Source organism: Myxocyprinus asiaticus, chromosome 12 (genome assembly GCF_019703515.2).
Source record: "Myxocyprinus asiaticus isolate MX2 ecotype Aquarium Trade chromosome 12, UBuf_Myxa_2, whole genome shotgun sequence".
Taxonomy (NCBI): domain Eukaryota; kingdom Metazoa; phylum Chordata; class Actinopteri; order Cypriniformes; family Catostomidae; genus Myxocyprinus; species Myxocyprinus asiaticus.
Window position 1 is genome coordinate 38037064 of NC_059355.1, and position 14894 is coordinate 38051957.

General features: G+C 38.1%; 1 protein-coding gene across 7 annotated transcripts in view; it reads left to right on the forward strand.

The window, feature by feature from the left end:
• cadpsb (Ca2+-dependent activator protein for secretion b) overlaps positions 1-14894 on the forward strand; it is a 168130-nt gene that overhangs the window by 139682 nt on the left and 13554 nt on the right. For 4 of the 7 annotated variants that reach the window (XM_051712679.1, XM_051712680.1, XM_051712675.1 and 1 more), the window contains 5 exons: positions 6509-6665; positions 8707-8848; positions 9911-10072; positions 13011-13166; positions 13372-13519. In XM_051712679.1, the coding sequence (XP_051568639.1) occupies positions 6509-6665; positions 8707-8848; positions 9911-10072; positions 13011-13166; positions 13372-13519 (765 nt within the window). The remainder of the gene's footprint in view (positions 1-6508; positions 6666-8706; positions 8849-9910; positions 10073-13010; positions 13167-13371; positions 13520-14894) is intronic. The other 3 variants (XM_051712681.1, XM_051712677.1, XM_051712678.1) reach the window with 1 other exon arrangement.

Here is a 14894-nt window from a genome sequence, read left to right on the forward strand (position 1 = left end):
ACCGGTGGCACCCCGGCCTTAATCGGGCGGAGGAGGAGTGTGACAAGGAGGAGGGTGTGGCCAGGCCGTGATGATGCACGGCTGGCACTGATCAGCGGGAGAGCGAGATAAAGGGTAGCCGGAGGCAGCAGTTCGAGAGAGAGAGAGACGCACGCAGCCACGCTGCATGTGTGTGTGTTTGTTTATGTTTGTTTTATGTTGGTTTAAGTTTATTATTAAACTTTATGTTTACTGTTCAGCCAGTTCCCGCCTCCTCCTTGCCTGTCCTTTATCTGTTACAGTGGTGCTGAAACCCGGGAGGGAGGAGGGATGCGCTGTCGCGGAGTCCTCGCTGCTGCTATCCGCCAGGGGAGCAGCCGCTGCTGTCTGCCTGGGGACAGAGAGGTCACTGCCGGCTGCCATCCGCCAAAGAAGGGGAGGAGCAGTTCCGTCCACCAGGGGCCGGAGGACTAGCTGCCATCCGCCAGGGGAGGAGCAAGCTGGCGTCCTCCAGCGGGCGGAGGAGCGGTTGAGGACCGTGCGACAGCGCATCCGGGTGCCGGCGAGCAAGTTCTTCTCTCTCTCTCCAGCACTCCTGACTCCTCCTCTTATCTCTCTCCCGCTGATTGGGCCGTTCAGCACTAGGAGCGCACACTCACAGCCCGGCCACCCCCTCCTCCTCATCACACCCACCCAACCACTTGTTGTGTCACCCTAACTTTTCCCAATTAGCTATTTTTCCTTTTCCTAAAGTTTATTTATTATATATTCCACAGTTGGAGTTCGAACTCCCTATGAAGGACCAAACCAATTTCATAACCCTCGTCCTAGGACCTCTCTTGCTGATAGAATTTAAAGGATTAGCACTCCACAAATTAAAAATTCTATCATCATTTACTTACTCTCATGTCACTCCAAAAAAATTATTTATGTGTACTGATTGCTCATTTCCATGCTATTACAATGAATGAGGACTGAAGATTTAAGGGGACTTGAAGCTTCCAAATGGATCCAAAAGAATCATAAAGAAGTCTGTATTACTTGTGCACTTTATAAGTCTTCTAAAGTCATATTATGGCTTTACATAGCAAAAAGACTGATATTTAAGTCATTATTCACAGGAAATCTTGACATCCATTTTAGCTCTTTTTGGCGTAATCATGAGAGGTGACTTTATAACTTTAGAAATTTAGAGTATATTGTGCTTTAGTTGTATGGACCATTTTTACAATACTTTTTGGTGCTTTTGTTTCCCTTTTGAAGCTTGAAATATATATACAGGTGCATCTCAATAATTTAGAATGTCGTGGAAAAGTTCATTTATTTCAGTAATTCAACTCAAATTGTGAAACTCGTGTATTAAATAAATTCAGTGCACACAGACTGAAGTTGTTTAAGTCTTTGGTTCTTTTAATTGTGATGATTTTGGCTCACATTTAACAAAAACCCACCAATTCACTATCTCAAAAAATTAGAATATGGTGACATGCCAATCAGCTAATCAACTCAAAACACCTGCAAAGGTTTCCTGAGCCTTCAAAATGGTCTCTCAGTTTGGTTCACTAGGCTACACAATCATGGGGAAGACTGCTGATCTGACAGTTGTCCAGAAGACAATCACTGACACCTTTCACAAGGAGGGTAAGCCACAAACATTCATTGCCAAAGAAGCTGGCTGTTCACAGAGTGCTGTATCCAAGCATGTTAACAGAAAGTTGAGTGGAAGGAAAAAGTGTGGAAGAAAAAGATGCACAACCAACCAAGAGAACCGCAGCCTTATGATTGTCAAGCAAAATCGATTCAAGAATTTGGGTGAACTTCACAAGGAATGGACTGAGGCTGGGGTCAAGGCATCAAGAGCCACCACACACAGACATGTCAAGGAATTTGGCTACAGTTGTCGTATTCCTCTTGTCAAGCCACTCCTGAACCACAGACAACGTCAGAGGCGTCTTACCTGGGCTAAGGAGAAGAAGAACTGGACTGTTGCCCAGTGGTCCAAAGTCCTCTTTTCAGCTGAGAGCAAGTTTTGTATTTCATTTGGAAACCAAGGTCCTAGAGTCTGGAGGAAGGGTGGAGAAGCTCATAGCCCAAGTTGCTTGAAGTCCAGTGTTAAGTTTCCACAGTCTGTGATGATTTGGGGTGCAATGTCATCTGCTGGTGTTGGTCCATTGTGTTTTTTGAAAACCAAAGTCACTGCACCCGTTTACCAAGAAATTTTGGAGCACTTCAGGCTTCCTTCTGCTGACCAGCTTTTTAAAGATGCTGATTTCATTTTCCAGCAGGATTTGGCGCCTGCCCACACTGCCAAAAGCACCAAAAGTTGGTTAAATGACCATGGTGTTGGTGTGCTTCACTGGCCAGCAAACTCACCAGACCTGAACCCCATAGAGAATCTATGGGGTATTGTCAAGAGGAAAATGAGAAACAAGAGACCAAAAAATGCAGATGAGCTGAAGGCCACTGTCAAAGAAACCTGGGCTTCCATACCACCTCAGCAGTGCCACAAACTGATCACCTCCATGCCACGCCGAATTGAGGCAGTAATTAAAGCAAAAGGAGCCCCTACCAAGTACTGAGTACATATACAGTAAATGAACATACTTTCCAGAAGGCCAACAATTCACTAAAAATGTTTTTTTTTATTGGTCTTATGATGTATTCTAATTTTGAGATAGTGAATTGGTGGGTTTTTGCTAAATGTGAGCCAAAATCATCACAATTAAAAGAACCAAAGACTTAAACTACTGCAGTCTGTGTGCATTGAATTTATTTAATACACGAGTTTCACAATTTGAGTTGAATTACTGAAATAAATGAACTTTTCCACGACATTCTAATTTATTGAGATGCACCTGTATATATATATATATACTGTATGCAAGAAGGGTCTTGGAGAAGGAATCATGGGTTGCTTGGATTTAGCATCCCTCTCACTCTCTCCACCACTTTCTACACTCATCTGTCTAGTTAAACTCAGCCTAACACTGCAAAAAATAAAAATATCCTTAAAACAAGAAAAAAAATTACTCGAGAAGCAGATTAACATAATATATTCTTGGATTCTTGGTTTTCAGAAAAATCGAACACAAACTTTTTGCCCATAGGGTAAGAAAAATAAACTTCAAATCACATTTATTGTCAACACAACACAATTTAAAGTCTAATATACACATAATTACACACAACACAATATACAATAATAACATACACTGTACAGTATACAATACACACAATATAGATACACATTATTCAATTAAAAAAAAGTATATATAGAATGTACAGTAGGTTGTATTGTACTGCACTGACATTCAGGCTGTCGGTTGATAGTAAGTTGTTAAGAGAGAATATAATATAATAATAATATAATTTATGACAGTCCGGTGTGAGATATAAGAGTAAGCGTAAGAATAAGAGTAATAAAGTGCAGTGCTGATGTATTTTGATCGTGGGAGATCAAGAGTTCAAAAGTCTGATTGCTTGGGGAAAGAAGCTATCGTAAAGTCGGCTGGTGCTGGTCCTGATGCTGCGATATCGCCTGCCTGATGGTAGCATTGACAAACAAAACACTACCATGTTGTGTCGGAGCTCGCAACGCAGCAGCCATACTCGGCGCCATCTTGAGCTATGAACTTGTTCAAATTATTATAATTTTTTTTTTTTCTTATCCCATTGGCAAATAGTTTTTTCTTGTTATATGTATAAACATTAGTACATTTTGCTGGATTTTCTGAAAACAAGACAAAATATCTTCTGCTATTTTGCTTCTAAAGAAAAATTTTCTTGTTTTAAGAATGTTTAGATATTTGGAATACTTAGCACGAAAAATATTTTTGCAGTGTATGCATTGCTCTGCTATCCCAGTAAATTCTATATTTGTTGGACACAACCTTATGACTAATGTTGTACTTTCAATACATAATTATGAAGAGTGCAGGTAAGTGAAATGTTAAGTCTAGAGTTAAGGCTTGCAGTCCCTTTACTGAGAGGATTTGGGGCAAATGTTCTGGGGCTCATTGTAGCTGTTGGTTTAGAGGGGTAAAAAATTAACATAGCATGCAGCCAGGGGGAAGGATTAAGCTTCTTAAAAGGCTGATCAGTTCCCTGAATGGGAATATGACTGATCAGTTTTTTTTTTATTTTTTGTTTTTTATTAGAAAAAAGTGTTTCATGCCAAGACTACAAGCAAGCCTGATTAATCTAAGAAACTCCAGATCAATATCCCAATACAGGCCCAAAATTTCTTATCACATTAAGAGATTAAAGCACGGTGTCTGATTAATATTTAGTCATACTGCATTCATCAAGCTCTCTTTGCCAAAAGCTTGCTTGCAGTCTTTGGTGAATCAGGGACTGCAATGTTGCATGATCGCAAGACACATCCCCATCCCAAGGTTAGGGATGCAGTGATGTGAACTGTTGAACTACATCTTCCATTTGGAGGGCAAAAGCATGCAGGGATTTCACTTGCATGAGAACTGCACCTCCTCTGGCATCTTGACTCCACTGGTAGTTGACCTGATAGTTTGTTATAAAATAGAGTGACCCCTGGTCATTTATGTACAAACATTTGCAACACATGATTTAAGGTTTATTCTTATAAGATCATTTTGGAATTGAATGACTGACCCTCTCTTTGAAGAAGTTTTTTATTTCCCTTATTTGGATTAACATGTTTTTGGAGGGTTTCTTGAGATATTCTTGAGATATGCTTATCTTATTATATCTTATTAGTGAAATACTTTTCACAATGTTTTAGAATATATTGTATATTGCAGAATTTTCTGTGTTGCAAATTTATAAATGATTTAAAGTAAAGCCCATGATCTTAAATGTATCACCTTTACCCTTGTAAACTGGTTACTTGAATGCCTTCTACATTTAGTTAACATAATGAACACACACACACATTGTTGATGTACTATCTATATCTATATCTATCTATCTATCTATCTATCTATCTATCTATCTATCTATCTATCTATCTATATATATATATATATATATATATATATATATATATATATATATATATATATACATACACATAGGTATGTATGTATATATGTATACACTGGCGGCCAAAAGTTTGAATAATGTACAGGTTTAGCTGTTTCAGAAGAAAACTGGTACTTTAATTCACCAAAGTGGCATTCAACTGATCACAAAATATAGTCAGGACATTACTGATGTAAAAAACAGCACCATCACTATTTGAAAAAAGTCATTTTTGATCAAATCTAGAGAGACCCCATTTCCGGCAGCCATCACTCCAACACCCTATCCTTGAGTAATCATGCTAAATTGCTAATTTGGTACTAGAAAATCGCTTGCCATTATATCAAACACAGTTGAAAGCTATTTGGTTCGTTAAATGAAGCTTAACATTGTGTTTGTTTTTGAGTTGCCACAGTATGCAATAGACTGGCATGTCTTAAGATCAATATTAGGTAAAAAAAAAAAAAAAAAATGGCAAAAAAGAAACAGTTTTCTCTAGAAACTCGTCAGTCAATCGTTGTTTTGAGGAATGAAGGCTACACAATGCTTTAAACTGCCAAAAATCTGAAGATTTCAAACAAAGGTGTACACTACAGTCTTCAAAGATAAAGGACAACTAGTTCTAACAAGGCCAGATGTACAACTAAACAAGAGGATAAGTACATCAGAGTCCCAAGTTTGAGAAATAGATGCCTCACATGTCCTCAGCTGACAGCTTCATTGAATTCTACCCGCTCAACACCAGTTTCAGTAAAGAGAAGACTCAGGGGTACAGGCCTTATGGGAAGAATTGCAAAGAAAGTGCCACTTTTGAAACAGAAAAACAAAAAGAAAAGGTAAGAGTGGATAAAGAAACACAGACATTGGACAGATAATTGGAAAAGAGTGTTATGGATCTGAACCCCATTGAGCTTTTGTGGGATCAGCTAGACTGTAAGGTGTGTCAGAAGTGCCCGACAAGACAGCCACATCAATGGCAAGTGCTACAGGAAGCGTGGGGTAAAATATCACCTGAGTATCTGGACAAACTGACAGCTAGAATGCCAAGAATCTACAAAGCTGTAATTGCTGCACATGGAGGATTTTTTTATGAGAACTCTTTGAAGTAGTTTAAGAAGTTCTGAACATTTTTTTATGTCCTGACTATACATTGTGATCAGTTGAATGCCACTTTGGTGAATAAAAGTACCAATTTCTTTCCATGAGAGCAAAATCTGTACATTATTCCAAACTTTTGGCTGCCAGTGTGTGTGTGTGTGTGTGTGTGTGTGTGTGTATATATATATATATATATATATATATATATATATATATATATATATATATATATATATATACGAGCAACATTTGCACAACATTTCAGATAAAGAGCCATTTTGTTAGTAATACACTTACCAAGTACAACACATGAAATCTGTAAATGGCAGACACTTAACCAGTTTATACCCTTTTTCTTGGCTAAGATAACATTATACAGTCTTGATTTCTAACTTTTTATCTTTTTCCATTCTTCTTTTACTGGAAATTCAAGGCCTTTGCATGGTGGTCAGACCTGATGACAGAACATGCTGAGAACTTCCTGTCCTTGTACGGTGTGGAAATGGATGCTGCCCTTGAGATCCAGTCTCCTGAGAGCTGGGACAGTTTCCCGCTCTTTCAGCTTCTTAATGATTTCCTCCGTAATGACTGTAAGCACATCAGGGTTCTCCATGGTTTTCCACACTTGAGTTTTGAAAATGAATATTGTTGCCAGCAGATTTAAAGGAATAGTTCACCCAAAAATGAAAATTCTCTCATGATTTACTCACCCTCCTGGCATCTCAGATGTGTATGACTTTCTTTCTTCTGCTGAACTCAAATGAAGAATTTTAGAAGAATATTTCAGCTCTGTAGGTCCATACAATGCAAGTTAATGGGTTTTGAAGCTCCAAAATCCACATAAAGGGAGCATACAAGTAATCCATATGACTCCAGTGGTTAAATCCATGTGCTCAGACAGGATGTGATAGGTGTGGGTGAGAAACAGATCAATATTTGTCATTTTTTATGTCAATTCTTCTCTTTACCCAGTAGGAGGTGAAATGCACAAAGAATGTGAATCACCAAAAACAGAAGAAGGAGAAAGTGAAAGTGAAAGAATGATGAGAGAATTTTCATTTATGGGTGAACTAACCCTTTAAGCCCCATTCACACAGCAAATGGTATTGTTGCTTGGTGTCGCTAGTCTCTGTACTATGAAATCGCTAGTGGGCGTTCCTACTGCTGTCACTCTAACGTTATTGGTGGACTGCACTTCTTGCCAATGTAGCTTTTGAAATGCTGATTACAGATGATAATGCCAGTAAAAACAAGATATCATTATTGTTTGACAAGGAATCCGTTCTCTTGCCTTTAAAAATGAACATTCTTCAAGGGAGAGTGTTTTATACAACCTGGAGCAGTGCTCGTTGCATCATATCAGTAATAAGACGAACAGTTTATTAAAATATGAATCAAACTCACTCAGAATGCCGCCAGTTTCTGACAAGATTTCCATGCATCATTATTTTATTATATCCATGCATGTGGTTACAGACAAATGATATAGAATAGTAAAATCCCTCACAACATGTTATCTTCTCTGTATTGTACTCAACACAAGTATGCCACAGGAGACGAATTACGTAAACTCTGCTGCCTTCTCTCCCATTAGTAGTCACTCCCAATGTCGCTCATCGTTTGAATAAAGTAAGACTTTTCTCAACTTTGTTGTTTCACTCGCCATGCCCATATCGTCGCCAACTGTCACTGTCGCTCATGTCGCCAGAAGTCGCTGTGATCTCATTGAAAGTGAATGAGATCGTGTTGCTCTGTGTCGCTTGCGGTGTGAACGGGGGCTTTATAGAGTAAATAACCAAAAGTAGCAGCACGACATTTGCTCAGCTGTTTTCAAATCAGAGTATCTTTTTCAGTAACGTGCTACTTTAGCAGTAGCAATTTAGCAAGACAAAATGCTACATCTGTGTTATTATGCTACATTGTATTGCACATGCAGGTTTTTATCAAATGCGCTCTCATTCCAAAACCCTAATTTTTTTTGTGCCAGAAAAATACAGCGCTGATTAAACTATAAATTCTATCATTGTATAGGTATTAAAAAATATATATTATCTCCTTAAATCCCCATTCACATTGTCAGTGATTTTTTTCGCTGGATATGACAGAAGACAATTTATTTTCAGTGAGAGCAGGCAACTTCCAGCAGACAGCGTGAACAGGGATTAAGGAGCCAGAAAGACCTCATGCTGCTGAAATTGCTCTATACTGAAATTTGAACCACTGCCCTCAGTGTCCAAAGCTGGAAGTGTTGTTGTATGTATGGGCACATGCTCCAGTTTGCAGGTGAAATGTCCACAGAGTGGCGCCAAAAATAAGTTGTAAAGTGAGGTGAGATGGTGCTTGTCAGTTATTCAGCAGAATAGGGTTGATTTCAGAGTACTGGAACATTCAGTAGCAACATGTCGATTTCCTGTGTGATTATGTAGAAATAACTTCAGTGTAGCTAATTACTATTTTTAAAGAACAGTTTGACTATAGTTGAACTATATATGAGTGGCTTGTAGCTCGGCAAGCTGCAGTTTCTAAGTAGCTCCCCCAACACTGATTGTCACACTGCAGTGATAATGTTTTTAAAATGTAAAGCTCATAATGTAAAAATTGTCATTTTTATGCGTGTATCTGTTTTTGCAGATCACCTGTGTAATGGAAAGTTTCACAGACATCTGCAGGATCTGTACGCCCCTCTTGTGGTGCGATATGTGGATCTCATGGAGTCCTCCATCGCTCAGTCCATTCACAGGGGATTTGAACGGGAGTCATGGGAACCTGTAAAGTAAGACACCACTTCTTCAACACAGTGGCCGGTGACAGTGAGACAGAGCCTTTCAGGACAAAAGCAACAAATAAAATACAAAAACTAAAAGAATTATTCAAATATATGTGACAGGCATATCCCCATTCCAAGGATATGATGATTGTCTCCACAAAACAATGCAGTTATACAATAGGGTTATTTTATCCATTTAGAATTATTATAAGTCTGAAACGAGTTTGTTAATGCCAGTGGAACAGTAATAACCTTTTTTTTTATTATTATTATTTCTTTTTATAATAATTATTATTATTATTAATAACTAAATGCTATTTTTAAGTAGAGTGACCATTTTAACCTTTCCTGATATGAGAAAGCTGCCAAACATCAGAGGAGTACACAATCTATCAAGATAGACTTAAGTCAGTGTCTTGTAGGTTTTCATTTTTTATTTTCGTGAACTAATCCTCATATTGTGTGCTTTAAACAAAATGCTTTTTACGTTCTAATCAAATGTTTTGTCATGCTTGATTTTGGTTTGAATGTTGATTTTAATGATTTCATATTAGCTTCCAGTGAGCAGATATCATTATTTAGATGAAGTATTATCTTTAGAAAAGATAGAGCCTATACAAATGTTCCATACGTAACAGAATATTAGTCAACTCAACTGATGCCCCATTAGAAATATGTCTCCCAGTGGTTTCACTCATTTGTTTGTCATCTGTTGTGCATGTGTAAAACCTCACCACTGGTCCCAAACCTTTCGAGTTGCTGTTTGTTCCTGCTGTTGAAAAATCCAGCTTTTAATTCCATTTATGTATATGTGCTGTTGTCGATATTATTGACCACGAATTCCTTTCTACTCAGGTCTTCTGTTTAAATGTGCTTCAGATTCCCTCCCTACATTTAATGACCAGTTTTTATGTGTCAGCTGTTTATGTCTTAAGATGGTCTTCTCCATTTCTCTGTTTCTCTTTTTTGTACTGTATGTCTTACATTGCTTATTTGCAGCATTCCACACTGCCACTGTTATGGATTTTTTGTTTGTTTTTCTTTTTTTGTTTTTTTCTGTTTCTGCAGGAGTTTAACAAGTAATCTGCCCAATGTGAATCTACCAAATGTGAACCTTCAAATTCCCAAAGTACCAAATCTTCCCGTGCCAGTAGCAGGAATATCTGTTAACCTTCCACAAATGCCTAGCTTTTCCACTCCATCCTGGATGGCTGCTATTTATGACTCTGAGTGTGTATTCAATGCATTTACCTGAGATCTGATGCATTCAACAGTCTTCTTGGCATGAAAATGTTTTCTGGCAGCTAAGAATCATTGTATTGGAAAAGATTGACCCAAATCGTCAACAGATAACAGACATACAAATGATGTGAGGAAGTGCTATATCAGGCTTTCTGTCTTATGGAAAGCATTAGGATAACTACAGGGCAAGAAGATTTGCCTCTAAAAACATTCTCATGTCAAGTAGCCTGCAAAGGATTTCAGACAGGCTCGTGTGATTGTTTATTTGAAATGAGAACTGAAAAGCTCTTCATTTTCCTCAATGTGCATGTCATTGAGGTTGGACTGAGGTGGTGAGATCTGAATTGCAACCCAACCCTACAGTTAAGCCAATGTTCAATACAATCTAATTATAATCCCATTTGATGATTTGTTTTTCATTTACATTTGTGCTTAAAGATCTCTCAAATCTAAAGTTAGACCATTAATTTCTGTTCTTTAAGGATCTGTAAAGTTTTGTCCCAGTTATTTGTCTCTCATTATGCAGTCAATGCAAAAGAGTTCCTTAGGTTTTTCATTCTTTATTTCACTTATATCCAGATCAATGCCATTTTAGTCGATACTGAGCTACAATTTTGGCATCTACCTTCTAAAGGTTCTTGCATGAATTTTGCTGAGACATTGGGGTTTGTTCATTCTTTCATCCCAAGAACTGGTATAATCCTTAGGCAAAGGTAGGCCTGACAATGGTTAGAATTAAGTTTCTGGAGGACGCATCCAAACTCTCAGACCAAAGCATAGTCTACAAGGGGCATCATTGGGGGTTTGTTTTATGTGACAGGTACCAGTGGGTGTGGATTGGTTGAACTCCCTGCCTGGTCATAGCTCTCTCATTGTGTTGGTAGCTGATGCTCTGAAGTAGACACTTTAGTGTAGCTGGCAACCAATACAGTAGAAACTAGCCCCAATAGAGTCCAAACATCAGAGCTGGATTCTTTTTCAACAAATATGCTAGATCTTATTTGTATTTAGTAGAGATCAAATCAGATCCATATACATAATTAAATTCGAAGTTCTTTTAGCTAGAGCTATATTAGTTTGCAACACATTTCATACTCAACTTAATCTTTAACTTACGTATACCAAGACGAAGAAGATATCTGTCACTCTTATGTTTTAACTCTTCCCTGACCCTTATGACACTTCCCCTCTCATTCCACCTATTTCTACTCAGGATGGCAGCATCCTCAGGGTCAACTGCATGGTATGTTTTCTTGATCTTGGAGCTGTATTAGCCTCTGTAATCATGGATGGTGACAGAGAACCTGACCTTCCTTGTTTTTCGTTTCTGGACTTTGCCCTTTACTTGCCAAGTCAGTGTATCTTTTTTCTCCTTATTATATCTGGAAAATCATATTGCCTTTTTAGACCTCCTTAACATTAAATGTTAATAAGAGCACTAGCCTGATCTTAAAGACCCCATAAAATCAACAACTGGAGTTTTGTGGCTTTTAGTCCATGGGCTATATTTTCGTGACTGTGCTACGCACAGTGCTATGTGCAGCGGCCGTGCACTGCGTATTATCTAATTTTCACGAGAGAGCTAATTCTAACCGCATTTTTGGGCAAGAGCAAAGCTCAAGTGGGCATGGGTGGGAGTGCTTGCGCTATCGGTGTATGTGCGCAAACTGTAGGTGAATTGCATGTTAATGAAGTGGTGCAAAGTGCAATTTGCTATTTTCCCAAGAAATAGGTCATTGCGCCAATGCAACTGCATTTGCAGTTTAAAGAGTCCACCAGTGGGTGGTAATAAAGGACATGTCCAAATTCTAAAGTTCAATGCTTTATCAAATGATTTCCCTGACAATCACTGTTAGTACTTGAAATAATTTGTGTGTCAGTAGATTCAAATTATTCATTATACTTGCATTCTCTATAATTTAATGGAGCCTACATCCAATTTGTCCCAAAAGGAGCGTGTCACTGTCATAAAAAAATGCCTGACTATGTTGGACATTCAATAAGGATGCAGTTAATGCGCAAAAGAATGCAAGTCCATATTTCTATTTTTCTAATTCATATAGAGTACAGCCCATTTACACAACCAATTTTTTATGAATGTTATCAATGCTTGACAGGGAACAGAATATATAACTGGACGCAGACAGTGCAATAACCGAAGAAGAATTAAATTGCACTTGACACAGTCCATTAGCGATTTGCATGCAAGTTCGCCAACTCACTTGCGCCAAGACTTAGTGCATGCTTGCACCAAAACCCCAAAACTTCATGGCCATGCCTACTGACTTTGCGTGCATGATGTATCGTTTCGCATTGCGCTGCGCTTAAGCGCTCTTAAAATTGGGCCTTTTAGCTTTAAAGATTTCAATGTGCTAGTGTATTCCTAAAAAACGTTTAGCAGATATATACATTTAAAACTGACAGTCTTTCTTTCCTTGAAAATTTTACCAAAATTATTAATGTTATAAAATTGTGTCCAATAAAATGTTCTCTAGAATAAAAATCAGGAGTTACTTCATTCCTTCCATGCCTTCTCTCACCATGACATTCCCAAACCCTTCCTCCTTAGAGCAATGTGACAGTGCAAAGTATGCATGAATCTGGTTTGTCCTATAAGGATAACCTCTTAACTGGCAGACTGGGTCTGCCAGTTAAGAGGTTAAATAACCATGCAAATGTGCAAGGTTATTGATGTGTTTTGGAAACGTGCCTGTCTTATTATTTTACCATACACTAATTGTGCAATCTCATTCCCTAAATTAAACAAACCAGTTCTGAGGGTCAAACTTTGGGTCCACCGATTGGTGTATGGTTAAAATAAAGCAATCTGGAAAAGAGCTACTTAAATAAAGTCTTCCACTCATTCCACTCCTGAGTGTCTGGTTGATCTTGAACCTTGACCTCTAATATCCCATGTGCCTGGCAGCAATGGCTCAGGAACATCAGAAGATCTGTTCTGGAAGCTGGACGCCCTCCAGACCTTCATCAGAGATCTACATTGGCCGGAGGAAGAGTTTGCCAAGCACTTGGACAACCGGATGAAACTCATGTCAAGTGATATGATCGAGACAAGTGTTAAACGGTAAGTGTGTGGTTGTGTTTGTTTTACCTTGCAAAAATAAATAAATTAAAAAAATCCTAAATAAAAAAATAGTTGAACTGAACTAAACAAGCTCATAATGTTTTATGGCACACACTGAAGATTTGAAACATCTTCTTAGACTTAAAAAAGTGAAATTCCATGTAAGAAATGACTCATCTACTTCACAACCTGTGCTGATCAACAGCACCAAGGGGGCATTTGAATCCAAGCTGGCCAAAAGCAGCCGTTCCACAGATTTCCGCATCCCACTGTCGTTATGCACCATGTTCAATGTGATGGTGGATGCCAAGGACCAGTCTGCTAAACTCTGTGCAATGGAGATGGGCCAGGAGGTAATTATAAAAGACATTGTATGATTGTTGTGATATTTAAAAGTCCAAATACAGATTTGTCTACACAGAAACTAAGTACATAAGCCATCTCATACTTAAAGGGTTAGTTCACCCAAAAATGAAAATTCATGCTGTCCCAGGTGTGTATGACTTTCTTTCATCTGCTGAACACAAACAAAGATTTTTAGAAGAATATCTCAGCTCTGTAGGTCCATACAATGCAAGTGAATGGGTGCCAACATTTTGAAGTTCCAAAATCCACATAAGGGCAACAAGGCCATGCACAGATATTTTGGGGGGCAGGTGATCAAGCAGGAAAAAAGGGCACCTCTCTCATAATTATTTGTAAAAAATAAAGTTACACACAGTAGCACATCTTTTACTTACTTGCATATTTTTTTTATTTCAATACCCATACACTTACTATTCACTATTGTCAGTGTTTTCCACAGGGCATGCTCTCCTGTAAGACAATTTTGTACATTTTAAAGTTAAATGCATCAATCTGGTGCAATTTGAGAGCAAAATTAAGAGGCTAAATCTATGAAGAACTTTGTGCTCTAGTAAACAGTTTTGTGCTCTAGTAGTAATTTAATCATAAACACATTGGTTTTATAGATTTGAATGGTGATGTCATGGCAAAAAAGTCACACCCACAAAGCATGGTAAACGAGACTAGAGCCTACATTTGAGTCATCAAAGAAATGAAGCAAAAGTGGTTACCTGTGTTGAAATTGCTCCTCAGATGCTGACTGGGAGTGAGAGATGCTTTGCCGAAGCAACGGTGCAAAACACAACGCAATGGATCTTTTATGTTATTATGAGAAGTAAAAATATTTTCGGTTCATTATGAAACTGGCGGGACAAATTAGACTGTGGGCCACCACAGTCTAGGTAATTAATTGGAAACACTGCTATTTCTACATTTATCACAAGAACAGGCAACAACAAAGAAGACAATGCCACATAGTGCATGTTTTAGTGGTCTATAAAATAAATAACCATTCAAAATCAACAAATCTTTACACAAAATTTAAAAAGGCTGTTCTCTGAATAAATAAAATTATAAACCAATCTACCCTCCAAACTACAAAGTAGGCCTATGTTCAGTTGCAACAATTAGGCTAAGTGCATTCTGTGTACTGAGGAGAAGGGAGCAGGATCATTCTACTGCTTTTAAAATTAAAATTAGATGAACAGTTAAACTTTCAAATCTGAGTTAAGGCCCTGGACTATTGTATTAAAATTACAAACAGTTGGCTTGCCTACAATTACCAGTACATTTTGTGTCACAGGAGTAAGAATCGATAATTTACTAGGCTATATCTTAAAGCTTTTGCTAATCAGTATGAGCATGTAAACAGTGGGCGAATCA